This window comes from Micropterus salmoides, unplaced genomic scaffold (assembly GCF_014851395.1).
Source record: "Micropterus salmoides isolate LMB-PRFRI ecotype aquatic unplaced genomic scaffold, ASM1485139v1 Ms_hic_scaffold_8, whole genome shotgun sequence".
Classification (NCBI taxonomy): domain Eukaryota; kingdom Metazoa; phylum Chordata; class Actinopteri; order Centrarchiformes; family Centrarchidae; genus Micropterus; species Micropterus salmoides.
Window position 1 is genome coordinate 1,406,701 of NW_024044570.1, and position 16,531 is coordinate 1,423,231.

At 40.8% G+C, this 16,531-nt stretch overlaps 1 protein-coding gene across 1 annotated transcript; it reads left to right on the forward strand.

Annotated features, from left to right (window-relative positions):
* Positions 1-3,174: 3,174 nt before the first annotated feature.
* LOC119894073 (zinc finger protein 277-like) lies at positions 3,175-16,030 on the forward strand. Its single transcript, XM_038706572.1, has 12 exons — positions 3,175-3,247; positions 6,620-6,833; positions 8,489-8,577; positions 8,774-8,856; positions 9,189-9,280; positions 10,027-10,137; positions 10,942-11,074; positions 11,382-11,449; positions 11,696-11,792; positions 12,142-12,184; positions 12,714-12,888; positions 15,689-16,030. The coding sequence occupies exons 1-12, from the start codon at positions 3,211-3,213 to the stop codon at positions 15,876-15,878; spliced, it is 1,332 nt and encodes a 443-aa protein (XP_038562500.1). The 5' UTR covers positions 3,175-3,210; the 3' UTR covers positions 15,879-16,030.
* Positions 16,031-16,531: the final 501 nt, after the last annotated feature.

A 16,531-nucleotide genomic window follows, 5' to 3' on the forward strand; every position in this document is an offset into this window, starting at 1 on the left:
AAAGACTGCAAAAACAGGAGCAAACAGGAGACACAGGACTAAGGGCTGAGATAAAAGACAAGACAGATACTAAGAAAACTTTAAACATGCAAATGAACTAAAAACTAAACTTAGCTACAAAACCCAAAACGTGACAAAATCAAATAAAGCTCAGAAAAACACACAACCCAAAACCAAACCCACGAAACCAGATACTAAGTAAAGTGGAACATGTGAATGAATAAAATAATAAACAAGGCTACACAGAGAAACACAGAACCAACAACAGACGTAAGCAGGAAAGACATGAAGACAAAGCTCTAACACCAAAAGACACTTGCGGCGTCAGTTTCAGGTACTTTAACTATGTGGACGTCGTGACTCGAGACAGAAACATGCTCCTGTTTCATTTAAAGGCCGAGCAGTTTCTGTAACACACAACTCTGTTTTTACGTGGGATGTTGTCGAAGGCACAGTGTGCAATTCTGCAAAAGACAAAAACGTCTCTCCGCCTGTTTGGAGCTGAAAATTGATGCGGCTCATCTGGGACTTGTGGTCTATATCAGAAATCCACATCATATCCTGGCGGCATCTGTCTGCAGCTGCCCTCCCTTCCCCTGCCTCTCTCCAGGGTTTAATTAGAGCCGCTGAGCTCTGTGTGAATAATGCAGCACCTGAACTCACCTGAGCCGGCTGCTCGAGCTGAAGAACTGCAGGGAGGCCGAGAGAGCACCGCCTCCAGAGAGAGAGAGAGAGAGACGAAATGACTTCAGTGGATTTAAAAAGTGTTCATGTCATTTTAATCAGTGCACTAATGGAACAAACTACTAATTGTATTTCCTCTCTTATTATTTAGGGGGAACTGGATAAACATATAAAACTATTTTATTTGTATTTTGGTTATTTATTAGTAGTATCAGTATTGCTGTTGTTAACAGAAGGCTACTTGTTGCATCGCTCTGTTTTTGTCTCTTCTTTTTATTTATTTAACAAATTCATGTTTTTGTACTCACATCCTTTACTTGGGGACGCACTTACATTTACAAATACTCCATTAAAATTCTGTAATTCCTGCGGTAGGAAAAAGGAAAATATGCTTGTGGTAGAGAAAAGTAAAAGGTTGTTTTTAAGCAGAATGGCAGTTTTTTCGAGGATTGCATTGTTATATTTGTCCCTGAAAGGTAGTGGAATTAAATCATCATGGGAATCCTCAAGTAAAGTACAATTTGCTTAAAAAATGTATATAACTATAATACCTGAGTAAATCTAATTAGTTACCTTCCACTCCTGCTTTTATAAGAACCCTTGAAAACTGAATTCTGCTGTAAGAGGACTTCATGAACTCTCCTGCCACGTCTGTTTCATTTCTCTTATCTGTTTTTATCCCGTTTGTATAAGTGTGAAATAAAACAACTAACAGCTGTTGACAGTATTATTAGTATTGTTGAAGACGCTATTAGTTGCTTGTAGTATCATTAGAATTATGTAACTTTAATGATTATGTTTTACAATAATGACATTTCAGTAAAATACAGAAGAAATAGCAACAAGTGAGGAAAAAGAAGTCAGACTGACTGCAGCAGGATGAAGTCTGGGATGTTTGTGCCACCTAGTGCTCTTTTTCTGCAGCACATAGATGGAAATATTACATAGATACATTGATCAAGGCTATACGTAGATGATCAACTGTGCAAAATGGGCATATGTCCGGGGCCCCAGAGCCCAAGGAGGCCAAACGTCCTTAGATTCACTGTGTTTCAAAAAGCTGACATAATATTTAAAACTGTTTACAGACTCAGGTCCAGATCTTTCCCACAGAAATACACAAATACATACCAACATTCACACATGCACGCCCACATTCATACATAAAAACAACAGCATAATAAATCATGATTTACACCACTAAAAGAAAAGAGACAAATGTTATCAGTGTCCTACCAGGAGACAGTTAAACCAGTCTTTCCACACACAGTGTTGGTGTCATCTAGCACTTATCTGTATGTTTGCAAAGCCCAAAATTATTTGATTTTCTGAATCATTAAGCCGGCACATGAATTTATACATGAGGTTTCTTCAGACTGCGTGACAGGTCTTTTCTCCTGCAGCCACAAACGTCTTTCCTGCACTGCACCATCTCGGTCTCCTGAGTAATATTCCCACTGCATTGTTATTAGGTTTCTGTAGACTTGCTTTTATTTGACCACAAGTGTGCAGTACAGAGCAGTGTACAATCTGTTGTTTAGGAATTTATAACATCTAAATACAATATCAACCAAGGGCGTCCTACGAGATCATGCGATCGTGAGTCCAAATCTAGTTTTAAGACTTTATTTCAGTTGATATTCTGTTCACCTGCTGGCTGTTTCCAAATAATGTTGTGCTGTAATGAAATTGCCCCCTAACATTTTTATTTCTATTACCACTTGAAGATTAGAAAATGATACAGCCCTTTTCATAAATGTAGATCTAGTAAACTATAAACAACACTTTTCAGATGTTCTGAGTGACTTTATTGCACATTACATTAAAATAAAGCACACAGCCCCTTTAAGACAAATTACATCTTAATAATTGTCCTCAAAGTGCAAAAGCTCTTCTATAACTCATCAACTCATGTTATCTCTTCCTCTATAACAGTATTGATTTAAAAAGTGGACACTCAATAAGTTTAACCTGGATTTATATCGTCAGTGGACTTCATGAAAGCAATGTTATTTAATTACAATAAAAATATATTGTAGCCTACATTCTGCACATATAACACGTATTGATACAAACATTTGCTTTCACTACATTTGAACATTTATTTAAAATAATTTTCTAAAATAGATAAATACATTTTATGTTGTTGTCTAAACAAATGCATATATAATAACAAAAAAACATTTTTATAATCCCTGAGAAAGAAATTTAACTTTATTTATTTAACAAAAAGGCTCCGAAGATACTTAATGTCTGTACTGCTTTGAAGGTCTTATTTTCATTTATTTATTTTCCTCTTTTGTGCTGTCTTGTTTTGTTATATATCACTTATGTGTTGTATGTAACTTTTACAATGTCGTGATTCTTGTTTTAGGTTGTTTTGATATTATTTTCTTACTAATAAAAGGCACAAGAGGGGAAAAACGTAGAGCGTGTGAGTTTTGCGATTACCTGGAGACCTTGAAGGCAGCATGGCAACCTTCTCCAACCTCTGATTGGTCCGTTAGCCGCTGTTTTGACCACGTGATGCTAAAGATGGCGGCCAGCACCGGTGGTAAAGACGGTAAGTTGGATGTTTTTTAAGGGTGTCGGTGTCTTTAATGAGGCAGTTATGCACTCGCAGCGGATTCCTCACCTGTAAAGGAAACTCAGAGTCCGTCAGACAGCAAGCAGCTGAAAAAAGGAGCAAGTGTTTAGTTTGTAATGACGCTGAAGAGCCAGCAGCTAGCCGGCTGTGCTAACAGGCTAACCAGCAGGTTGCGTGTTTTTACGTCAGTTTAGTTACCTGTTACCTGTTATCAGTTATCAGTTACCAGTTATCAGTTACCAGTTATCAGTTATCAGTTACCAGTTACCAGTTACCAGTTAGCAGTTAGCAGTTAGCAGTTACCAGCTATCAGTTATCAGTTATCAGCTACCTGTTATCAGCTACCTGTTACCAGTTACCAGCTACCTGTTACCAGTTACCAGCTACCAGTTATCAGTTATCAGTTACCAGTTATCAGTTACCAGTTACCAGTTAGCAGTTAGCAGTTACCAGCTACCAGCTACCAGCTACCAGTTATCAGTTATCAGTTATCAGTTACCAGTTACCAGTTACCAGTTACCAGTTACCAGTTAGCAGTTAGCAGTTAGCAGTTACCAGCTACCAGTTATCAGTTATCAGTTATCAGTTAGCAGTTATCAGTTATCAGTTATCAGTTACCAGTTACCAGTTACCAGCTACCTGTTACCAGCTACCTGTTACCAGTTACCAGTTACCAGTTACCAGTTACCAGCTACGTGTTACCAGTTACCAGTTACCAGTTATCAGTTACCAGCTACCAGTTACCATCTATCAGTTAGCAGTTACCTGTCCAGTTTGAGCAACTCACATTCCGCTTACAGCCTGTTTTTGTTTTAAATAAACAGGCTAACCAGCAGGTTGCGTGTTTTTATGTCAGTTTAGTTACCAGTTACCAGCTACCTGTTACCAGTTACCAGCTACCAGTTACCAGTTACCAGTTACCTGTTACCTGTTACCAGCTACCTGTTACCAGCTACCTGTTACCAGCTACCAGTTACCAGTTACCTGTTACCTGTTACCAGTTACCAGTTACCAGTTACCAGCTACCTGTTACCAGTTACCAGTTACCAGTTACCTGTTACCAGCTACCTGTTACCTGTTACCAGTTACCAGTTACCTGTTACCAGTTACCAGTTACCTGTTACCTGTTACCTGTTACCAGCTACCAGCTACCAGTTACCAGTTACCAGTTACCAGTTACCAGCTACCAGCTACCTGTTACCAGTTACCAGTTACCAGTTACCAGCTACCAGTTACCAGTTACCTGTTACCTGTTACCAGCTACCAGCTACCAGCTACCTGTTACCAGTTACCAGCTACCTGTTACCAGTTACCTGTTACCTGTTACCTGTTACCTGTTACCAGCTACCAGCTACCTGTTACCAGTTACCAGTTACCAGCTACCTGTTACCAGTTACCAGCTACCTGTTACCAGTTACCAGCTACCTGTTACCTGTTATCAGTTATCAGTTATCAGCTACCAGCTACCAGCTACCTGTTACCAGCTACCTGTTACCAGTTACCAGCTACCTGTTACCAGCTACCTGTTACCAGCTACCTGTTACCAGCTACCTGTTACCAGTTACCCGTTACCTGTTACCCGTTACCCGTTACCCGTTACCCGTTACCAGCTACCTGTTACCAGCTACCAGTTATCAGTTATCAGTTACCAGTTATCAGTTACCAGTTACCAGTTACCAGTTACCAGTTACCTGTCCAGTTTGAGCATCTCACATTCCGCTTACAGCCTGTTTTTGTTTTAAATAAACAGGCTAACACTGGTTCTTCACTGGAAGTTAACAGTTTTTAATCTCTTCTTCTTCGAGGGTTTGCAGCGGCTGGCATCATCAATGTTGCACTGCTGCCTGTAAATGTTCCCATAAACGATCAATCTATAAAGTGACTGACCATTTTTAAAAAAGTTAACAACTCAAAAAATTAAACAAAAGTCACTCCCAGTCAAACCTTTTTGGGACTGTGTAGCATTTTTAGGTATAAACTGGTATTTTAGTTTTTGCTTTGTAAAATATTAATCATTTTTCCCACTGAACAAAAGATGCCAAAGTTTCCAGATTGTAAATGTTGTCGAAACACAAGCAGCAATCACAAGGTTGAATCATGCTACTATAAAACAACAACAATAATTATCAGTTTGGATTACAGCCGGCAGTAACAAATACATGTATCAGACAACAACAAGTAAACAAACCACAGTAACAGCCGGGATGAATGTTCAATAAAAATTCAGTTAAAGTTTGATTTTATTCACTTGAATCATAAACGAATTAGGACTTCAAATTTGAATTAAGATGTTTATATTGTTGAGGAAAAAAAGGACTGAAAAAAAGCTTTTACTTAATTTTACTCGTGCATATTTGTTGACAAAGACTTTATCACAAGTGTTTTGAATGTTCTGCCTCAGATTTGTGAAGTGATCCACTGTTTGGCCTCAAGTGAAGAGTCTAAACCACAATGAACCATCAGGTTTCTTCAACTTTCACTCTGGAGCAAAAATCAGGCTTTAAACTCGAAAGAAATGACGATTTGATGCTAATTATTATAAATTAATTATCAATATCGAAAGATATTAAACTTTTTATCGGGAAAACATTTTTGGCCGCATCGTCCAGCCCTACATGCTGCACACACAGAACTTCACAGATAATTAGTTAAAATATGGTAACATATAAAATAGAGTTATTTAACACGTAATAATAATAATGTTAACCAGAACATTCTGCAGTGCACTTTTTGAATTTGCATCTGGGGTGAATGTAAACAGCAGCAACAAGATGATAATTTAGTTTCATCTTCACATTTAAGTCCGTCTTGACTCTGAGCACCGAGCATCATCGATGTAAAACACTTCCTCTCGTCTCGCTGGAGTCTTTGCGCTGACAGCTCTGAACATGGACCACCTGCCGAGCGCTTGATCCGGTATGTTGATGAGGCGGGTCTCTTTGAAGATGCCGGCACAACAGTCTCTGATTTCTGTTCTGCATGAGTCCCAGTTTGGTCCAGACCGAACCTTAATGGAGAAGCCTGAAGTCAAAGTTGAGCCAACATGGCTCCTATCGCGGCTCTCTTTCTTCTCCTCTGAGCGATCACCGCACCTCGCCGTGGCGCCTGGTTCAGTTGATCCGGCTGGTGGATCGTGGTCTGCTGCTCTTTAATCCAAAAACCCCGTCTTCCTTTTCCAATGTCTGTATTTCTGTCTTTGAATAAAATACAGCCCGACGAAGAACAAATCTAAGGAGACACTAAGGTCGGAAACAAAAGCAAACCGCCCGGATTCATTTGTTTCAGTCCTTCCTCAGGGCACGCTGGGTCGGAGTAACGCGTGTTTGTTTACTTGTATCCGTCTCTCAGGTCAGGACAGTATACTGGAGCCGCTGTGTTTTCCAGAGGAGTCAGCTGATGGCCCCAGTGCTCCCAGTCTGCAGTGTCCCAGCGCAGAGCCGCTGGTGTGTCTCTTCTGTCCCGAGTCCGTCCCTCTGCAGCAGAAAGACGTCCTCCTCAAACACCTGCTGCTGGAGCACAAGCTGGTCATCGCCGACGTCAAACTCATCGCAGACGTCCCAAAGTATGAACCCTGCGCTGCGTCTACGGCTGGTCGTCCAGAAATAAAACTCAGTCTGATTCAGAAGGCTGGGAAAGTGTTTGAAAAGGGTGTAAAATGATGAACACAGGGTTGGTTTTAGACCGATATATCACTTTGTCATGGATGCAGAAGGAAACGTGTTGCTACTAATTAGTTGGGCTGAGCAGTTATTGTTGATTGACTCTTCCTGGAATCACGATGTGATGGTTTCATCAAATCATCCATCCACTGTCAACCGCTTATCCTGCATACAGGGTCGCGGGGTGATCAAATCATGTTATCACCATATCTGTAAGTACAAATTTAGTTTGTTTTACTCATGAAAAGCTGAACATAGTTAATTTTATTGGACCGATATGGGATTTACAGGATCGATGACAATATTTAGAGAGCAGGGCAGCCGATGGCCGTTACATAATGCTGCTATCAAAACAAAGAAATGTCACGTATCTTTCCATTAGTCAGTCCCTCCAGGATCTCGCAGCCTTTTTTGTGATTGTTGCGACCTAAAATACTTTATTTTGCGGCAGCTTTTCTAAGAAATAGCGATGAAAGTTGTGATGTTTTGGAGCGTTTTTTGGCAATTAAATTGTAGAAATAATAATAATAATAATTTGGTGAAGACGATCTGGATCCTGGTCTTCTGGGCCTTTTTTTCTTCTTTTTTTTGTTGGCAAATGTGAGACGTTGGTATCACACACGTCTGCTGCGTCTTCCATACAAGAAAGTGACAAGCTGATGCGAGACGGCGATTTTCAAATTTGAGGGAAAGTTGTGGTGAATGAGCTTCAACGATTAATCAAATAATCGATCAGTTGTCTGCTATTAAATTAGTCTATAACTATTTTGATAATCGATGAATTGGTTTGATTCATTTTCTTAATTTTCCGGCTTCTTAAATGTGAATATTTTCTGGTTTGATTCCTCCTCTGTGACAGTAAACTGAATATGACGTCTTCTTGACTTTGGGAAACAGGGATGGACGTTTTTGACTTCTGACACCAAACAACTAATCGATTAATCGAGAAAATAATCGTTATTTGCAGCTCAAATGCAGAGTCGTCTAATCTGCATGTTATCTCAGCAGTAAGCTGTCGTTTCAGATGTTTTATTAATGAATGAAACCGGGACAAACTTTGGGTCCTGCTGTTTAGAGGGGTTCACTCTGTCAGACGTCATTCAGCTGCATTATTCTCTACAGTATAAATATATAAGCTGCTGTCATTTAGAAAAGACGATTGTGACTGAGGACAGTTAGGGCTCCAAACTACCTTTTTGACCTCCTTCCCAAAACGAGAAGAGGGAGCGCTAACATCGTTCACCACCAGCTAACTACCGAGGCTGCTGCAGACGTGTCCACAGACACTTTTTGTTTATCGGCCTTGTGAGTGCAGGCCCGGTTAATCGGCTGACCGATTATTATCATTTTGATTTGTATGTGATTTTGAGAACCGTTTCCACATCATAATATATATAAACTGTGTATTGAGGGAGAAATATCGACAGTGTCAACTCTCAGCTCTGCTAACGAGGTATTAATAAGATATTATTCAAGAGTCTGTTAAGTAAATTACCTCTATGGTGTCAAAGGTGAGCATTGCTGAAGCTTTTCTGACGTCTTTCCTGTCCTCCGTCAGGTACATGTTGTACTGGAAGGGCAGATTCATGGAGCAGCCGGTCACAGACTTCTGCAGCGTGATCAAGACAAACTCCACCGGTCCTGTTGGTGAGTAGAGTAACAGGAAGTTTGTTTTACAGGGACTGCAGTGGAGAGGGAATTGCACCTTTTTAAAATAGTTTTGAGCTGATCCATATTTTCTGGAATAAAAACCTGCATCTTATAGATAAACTTACATATGATGTGAATGCAGAATTAAACATACTTTTATATATATATAAATAACCAGTTGTTGCTCCCACAGAGAAGCAGGAGGACTACTTCCTGCTGTGTGACGTCCTTCCAGAAGACCGAGTCCTCCGAGAAAGACTCCAACAGAAACGACTGGTGAGTCGGTCACGATCTCAGTGCCACAGCAGAAGAAACACTACAGTCACCTTCTGATCGTCTGGCGTCAATCAAAAACTGAAGCTAATTTCTTTTTTCAACATGCTGTTGACAGTTTTTCGACGACCCAATCCAAGCCAAAGTTGAGTTGTTTAAAAGATGTGATCAGAGTTTCTGGAAAATATCAACAGGATCCCCTGACGTTTCTTTTAATGGTTTTGACTCTCCCCTCCAGTAAAAATCAGAGAGGAGACTCCTTCTCGCAATAGGACGTTGGCGATGCTGTTTTTCTTCTTCGGTGTTTGTCTGACGGTGTTGCTGGTCTTCCACAGGAGGAGGTGCTGGAGCAGCAGCAGAAGGAGAGAGACGACAGCAGCTTCCAGCGTCTCTGCATGTTCTGCAGTGAAGAGTTTGCTGGAAACAGGTACGGCCGTGTGATGATGCATTTCCGTCAGCTGCTTTGAAACTTCCTGATTGTTACAGAGTACATCAGTAAATGTAAAATCTATCAGAACCCAACACTGGACTAGGGCTGGGCAATAAAACAATAAGGATAATTATCGTAATATAATGTTTTTCAATAACAATATAACAAATGTTCAATATATCGTTAATAATTAATTAGCTGAATTAGCACTTAATTTTTCTGTTAAGATGTTTATTTTGTTGAGGAAACTGAAAGAAGAGTTACTAATCATATTTCCTGTAACCATCTGGCCCCTCAATTTATATTCAGGGGCAAAAATTAGCCTTTAAACTTGAAAGACATAAGAATTTGATAATTATCGATATCGAATGAAATGTTTTTATGGTGATAACAGTTTGAGCCATTTCGCCCAGCCCCCTCGCTTCAGCGACATGTGTTGGGTCATATTTCAAGTTTTAAAAAAATGTATCTGACATGTAAACCAACCACTGATCACACTTTACAACAAGATGCAGCACATGATGATGAGGACGTACATTTAATTGAAGAATGTCAGCAGATCATTCTTGATTTGAAAAATACATTTAGAACTTTTTGTTGTTTATTTCAATATTGAAGTTATTAACAGATTCCATAAAAATCCTAAAAGGCTCCTGCTGAAGACGTAAATCTTTACAAACAACTCACAAACATGTAGTTTCATAATAATAATTTTTAAAAACCTGCCGCCATCGTGTTTCCAGGTCGTCTCTGCTGAACCACATGGCCAGAGAACATTCCTTCAGCATCGGACTGCCAGACAACATCGTTTACTGCGACCAGTTCCTGGACACTCTGCAGAGCAAACTGGACAAGTAAGACCTGCCTCAGCTGAGGAAATGTAATAACCTGCAAACTCTATGTTTAATTAGAGAGATTGTTTAAAAAACGTTCTTAGGTCATTCAGTTTGTATGAGAGGAAGCCTCTGATCACATTCACACCTGGAAGCTGTCCAGTACAACCAGTCTGACCTGTTGGCCACTGAGCAGCTCTACTGGAGCGGTTGGGATTAACACGATCTCCACACAGAAAATACAAACAGTAGAGTTAGCATCGGTACAGAAAATGAATAATGGTACTGATAATTATCGTTATATTAATTACACTAATAATAATAGGGCTCGTAACAGTAACAGGAGGGTAGCAGGTGACTCGCAGATCCAGAAACACCTGCAGGAAGTGATGGGAGGAGAGAGGAGCTCAGTGCATCATGGGAAATCCCCCGGCAGTCTAGGCCTATAGCAGCATAACTAAGGGATGGTTCAGGACTCACCTGAGCCAGCCCTAACTATAAGCTTTATCAAAGAGGAAAGTCTTAAGCCTACTCTTAAATGTGGAGATGGTGTCTGCCTCCTGAACCCAAACATAAAACCACGAGCTCTGCACACCGTTTTCTTTCTGCCTTTTCATTTCTTCATTTCCACGACATACACATACAAAATAAAGGCATTTACATTTACACGTTAGGCAGACGCTTTTATCCAAAGCGACTTACATTGGGGAACAACGTACAAGCAATAATGCAGCACGAGAGCTGATGGCATGTATGGCTTCAGTGGGATGATAAGTTCAGAAGCCCGACAGCCTTCAGTCCAAGTTAACGGTGTTTTTCTGTCAGCCTGCAGTGTTTGTACTGTGAGAAAACCTTCCGAGATAAAACCACTCTGAAGGATCACATGAGGAAGAAAGCTCACCGCCGCATCAACGCCAACAACTGCGAATACGACCGCTTCTACGTCATCAACTACCTGGTAAGACTTTAACATCCTGACTTAGACAGAACTCAAAAGCCAAAGTATGTCTGTTGAGAGTTGCGTCGCCAAGTCACATGTTTACAGAGTAAAATATTCTTCTCGCTGTAAGAAAGGTCTTGTTCCTTCGTGGAGTCACTGCAGTTAAGTAAGTTTTCCCGTCCATAGACGTGTGACGGAGCATTGGTCTTTATTTTGGTAAAATCGTTAGTGTTTTGAACACACAGATGGACAAGATCTATCCAGTAGATGTTGAGTTTTATTACAGTCTGTGATCTTCAAACGTCTCCATCCCCTCTGCTGTCAGGAGCTGGGGAAGACCTGGGAGGAAGTGCAGAGCGAGGATGACCGAGAGCTGGTAGACGATGAAGACGAGTAAGTATCTGCAGCAGGAACCAGAAGGGTCAGAATAAATCAGTCTGGGGCCAAAGCATGCAGGTTTTACTGACTTTCTACTTCACTTTCATTTGTCTCCTCAGAGCTCAGAGTATCATTGTTCTTGACACATCTCAAGTAGATCGAATCCTCTGACCACAGACCTTATTTGTGTCATATCTCATGTGTGAAACCTGCTTCTCCTCTTTATCTCCCGGCTGTCTGACATCTCTGTTTGGTCCGCAGCGACTGGTCGGACTGGCGGGCTCATCCGGTGTCTGCTGTGTGTCTGTTCTGTGATCATCAGTCAGAGACGATGGATCAGATCTACACACACATGAAGGTACAGCAACAAACAAGAAAGACCAGTCCAGAAGTCAAAATCATCTGCTTTAGTGATTGTATGTGAAGAGGGCAAATATTATTAACTTATTATCATCATACGGAGAAGTTAGCTCAACAGTAAGCTGGTTGTAACCATAGACTGTATATAAAAAGGTTGTAACGGTCTTTTTTAATCAGATGGTTCTTGTCAAAGTCGCACCCACTGACAGGTGACATGGTAATGAGATTAACCGGAGTTGTTCACTTCACCTGTCGGGGCTCATAATGTTATAGCTGATCGGTGTATTACGATCTACGCTGCTTTTATAACAGCTAGTTCTTCGGATGGACTTTTCTTTCTTTTTCAGGAAGCTCATGGTTTTGATCTCCACAAAGTGAGGACAGAACTCAGTAAGTAAAACCACATTAGAAAACAAACACTAACAACAAAGTGCTGAACTGCACCATCTTTAAAAATCAACAGCATCCCCATGATTAAAGGAAGCAGTGTACAAGTTTGACTTTGCTCCATAAGATGACTGGAAACAGCCAGAAGTTCAGATATAAAATATGAAATGTGATATAAAAAGACGCAAATGTATTTATAAAAAAAGCAAGACAAAATAGAAGATAAGAAATGAACACTGAAAGCGTAGTTAGAGTGCTGTGCAGCAACATATGAGTGGAATAGTCCTAAATGTTATTTATTTACAAGCAGTGACGAATAGAAACGTTTTGAACCTTGATTTGAAAGAAGAGTTGGAGCAGAACAGCGGAGCAGGTTTTCTGAGTTTGTTCCAAATATATGGTGCATCAGAACATTATAGCCTCTAGTTCGGCAGGAGACTTGATTGATTAATAAACTGATAATGCAGCACTGACTTGATAATTATATATTTTAATGTGTGATATACTTACGCTCTGCCGCGTCCTCCCTCAGATCTCAGGTTCTACCAGCAGGTGAAGCTGGTGAACTTCATCCGGCGGCAGATCCACCAGAGCCGCTGCTACGGCTGCCAGGAGAAGTTCGCCTCCAGAGACGACGTCCTCCGTCACATCGAGGCTGAAGGTCACGTGATGAAGCTGCCGGACATGTCGACCTGGAACCAACCACAGTAAGTTCAGCAGCTGTTTTAATTTCATGTTTGATTCCCTGGACCTGCAGCTGGGTCGTACTTTCCATTGATACTACCACTAGGGGGCGCTAATGTTTGTAATTCCAGAACGCAGCTTTAAATTCTTGGTTCTGAATAGTTTGAGATGGGAAATCCAAAATAAAACACCGAAGTTAAACCCTCAGGGCCCAAGTTGTGTCTGTAATCACAATCCTTCCACTTAAAGTCATAAGTCAGTCGAACCTGAACTGTTTTATATTCAGCATAAATTAAACTGTTCTGGGATTTAGAATAATAGGAGTAACAAACCCCATCGTCAGGGCTCACAGTGCTCTTTCAACATGGTTCTTACACTCCTGGGACGCTGACACTCTTTTCACTCATATACTGATATCTGTGGTAACGTGAACGTTACTCCATTTTAATAAAAAAAAAACTGTATTGCACAACTTATGTGCTTATTATGGGAAAAAATGTTAGCAGTAGTCAACGGCGAGAGACAACAATTTTTTTTATCCTGTTTGAATTACACACATGATGTTAATAATAGATCTTTTAAGTCAAGAAAGTCAAAGTTTGTCGTAAAACTCTAAAGTAACATTTAGTTTTGTGTGAGAGCTTCAATTATATCTCTTGTCCTGCACAACATACGTCTCCGATAAGTTAACGCTGTAATCAGGGGCGGAGCTAGACTCTCAGCACAGTGGGGGTGGAGCTTCATCACAGGGCCCACCTGCTACCAAGAAATTTGCATGACCCCGGACTAGGGCTGGGCAATAAAACAATTATGATAATTATCGCAATATAATTTTATGATGTTAGATAGAGAATTTGGTCAATTTTCAAAATAAAATACCCGGTATAGACTTCCGATCGTATGTCAACAATAAACACAGTTCAATCAGACAAAAAACATTTTTACTACGTAGCTACTTATTCACAGTAGAAGCACAAAAAGCAAGCACTAATCACCAAATCAACAAAATCTAAACATGACGGCAAAATTCGGCAGGCAAAACGCTCTTATTCTGAAATGCTCCCTGTGGTAGCTGCTAGATGCACTCTTCAAGATGAGGAACTAAAGCGATCCACAGAGAGCTTTGAAGAATGTAGTAGAAGCACAAATAAGACAATTAAAAACAATTACCGTGCTGAAATGCTTCTGAGAAGCTTCCAGTGGACGCCGTAAATAACCTGCCTCGCACACGCAGCCTACGTCCGTCCCTCAGAATTCCCATGATGCATGAGCGTGTTTTGTTAAAATGTGCAAATAAGTTTGCCATTTGTTTGAAATACAAATGTTTCTTTATGATTTATGTTTATTAAAACGTGTCTCCTTAGAATCTAGTGTTTATGTTGGTGATTATCATTCTTGTGGTGGTTTACCATTGAAACCATGAGTGAAGGGACTGTTTCATTTAATAAGAGCTGCTGAATTCTCCCCGCGCCACTCGTCCATGTTCACGACAATGAACTCAGCTAAACTGGCCCAACTTCAGGTCCCATGTAGTGGGCCCCCTACTAGTGTGGGCCCTGGGTCGGCCGCCCCCATGTACCACGTTCCCCAAGTTCATTACTTTCTTGCTGCTAGCTAGGTAACTTAGCTATGTTCCACGCATGTGATGTTTCTTACCTGTGTAATTCAACAACTCCTGGTCCTTTCATCACATCATCTACACATGTAAGCCTTTAGTAGCATTAGCTTCAGTGTCGGGGCCTTCAGTAACGTTAGCTGAAGTGACGTTTGCGCCAGTGACATAAGCTTCAGTGACATTAGCTTCAGTGACATTAGCGCCATTGACATTGCCTTCAGTAACTTCTAAATAAAATTTAATTGTATTAACGTTAACTTCAGTGATGTTAGCGCCAGTGACTTCAGTAACGTTTGCTTCAGTAACTTTAGCTTCAGTGACGTTAGCGCCAGAGACGTTGCCTTCAGTGATGTTAGCGTCAGTGACATTAGCTTCAGGGACGTTGCCTTCTGTGATGTTAGCGTCAGTGACAGTAGCTTCAGTAACGTTGCCCTCAGTAACGTTAACTTCAGAAATGTCGCCTTCAGCAACGTTTGCTTCAGTAACGTTAACTTCAGTGACGTTAGCGCCAGAGACGTTGCCTTCAGTGATGTTAGCGTCAGTGACATTAGCTTCAGTGACATTAGCTTCAGGGACGTTGCCTGTAGTGATGTTAGCGTCAGTGACAGTAGCTTCAGTAACGTTGCCCTCAGTAACGTTAGCTTCTGTAACATTAACTTCAGTGACGTTATCGTCAGTGACAGTAGCTTCAGTAACGTTAGCTTTTGTAACGTTAACTTCAGTGACATTAGCGCCAGGGACGTTGCCTGTAGTGATGTTAGCGTCAGTGACAGTAGCCTCAGTAACGTTAGCTACTGTAACATTAACTTCAGTGACGTTATCGTCAGTGACAGTAGCTTCAGTAACGTTGCCCTCAGTAACGTTAACTTCAGAAATGTCGCCTTCAGTAACGTTAGCTTTTGTAACGTTCGTGTCAGTGACGTTAGCTTCAATAACGTTGGTCTCATTGACATTAGCTTAGAGAAAAAAATTATGTGACATATGCAACTCTTGGGTTTGACGTCGTTGTAATTACATATTTTTTCTTATACTTAAACAGACTTTGAGTTTCAAAATTAAATTTAAATTGACAAACATCATGCGTGTAACTCTGAGAACAATTCAAACAGGGTCAAAACATTAGTCGCCTCCCAACTGTACATATTCAGCAAAAAGCTGAGCTAAAACCAAAAGGGTTTTAAAAACGCCTGCCCTCAATCTCTCCTCAGGTATTACTTCCCCACGTATGAGAACGACGCCCTCCTGTGCACACTATCTGACAGCGATGAAGATGAAAGTGACGAGACAAATCACGGCGAGGACGTCCCGGTTATCGCCGAGGACATTTCCAACCTCAGAGCGCTGAAACAGAGCAGCGTCCTCCACCAGCTGCTGAAGACCAGAGACTCCTGCAGATAGGACGGCAGACAGTTTTGGGAAGTGGGGTGGTTGGACTTCTTCGTTTCTTTCATTTGGACTGAATTCTTCCTCTCACCAGACTTGTCGTCCCTGTGTGCACCAGGGCTGTGAAAAAGTGCTAATAAACTGAAGTGTTTTTGCTGGATCTGTCAGTACAGAACAGTATTTTTCTCCACACTTGTAGGCACTTAAAACCATGCTCTGCGAAAAGCTAATTACACCAATTATGCGCCCTGAACATGCACTTTAAAAGAAGCCTTTTCAGAAGTGCAGACTCGTCTGCAGCTCAGACGACTGTCAGCATGTCTTACTTACTAATTCTCTCTATTCAAGCGATAATATGAAACATGTTTTTCTTGAATATGAAGTTTATCACTTAAAGTAAACCTAAAGTTTTCTTTTGTAAATTCCGAAACTTTTGCCAGTACTTAATATAAGCATAAGTCATGAAAACTGCAGTGCTGATTGAACACTCGATTTCGATCGTGTTTAAAGTAAAACAGGATTTGAGAACAAAAAGTGTCTTCCATCTCTTTTTGGTAAATAAATGTTCATCAATCAATGGTCCATCTTCAGTTTGTCGTGGAAGAGAACTGCGGCGTGCTCAGTGTTTCCACCTCGTCCTTCACGTCTGGACTCACAAACACACGGCA

Bases quoted from the DNA above. Each gene is read 5' to 3' on its own strand.
- LOC119894073 (XM_038706572.1), top strand. From the start codon at position 3,211: ATGCTAAAGATGGCGGCCAGCACCGGTGGTAAAGACG. The intron at 8,857-9,188 runs GTGAGTCGGTCA...GGTCTTCCACAG, and splicing joins GACTCCAACAGAAACGACTG to GAGGAGGTGCTGGAGCAGCA. The intron at 11,793-12,141 runs GTACAGCAACAA...TTTCTTTTTCAG, and splicing joins AGATCTACACACACATGAAG to GAAGCTCATGGTTTTGATCT.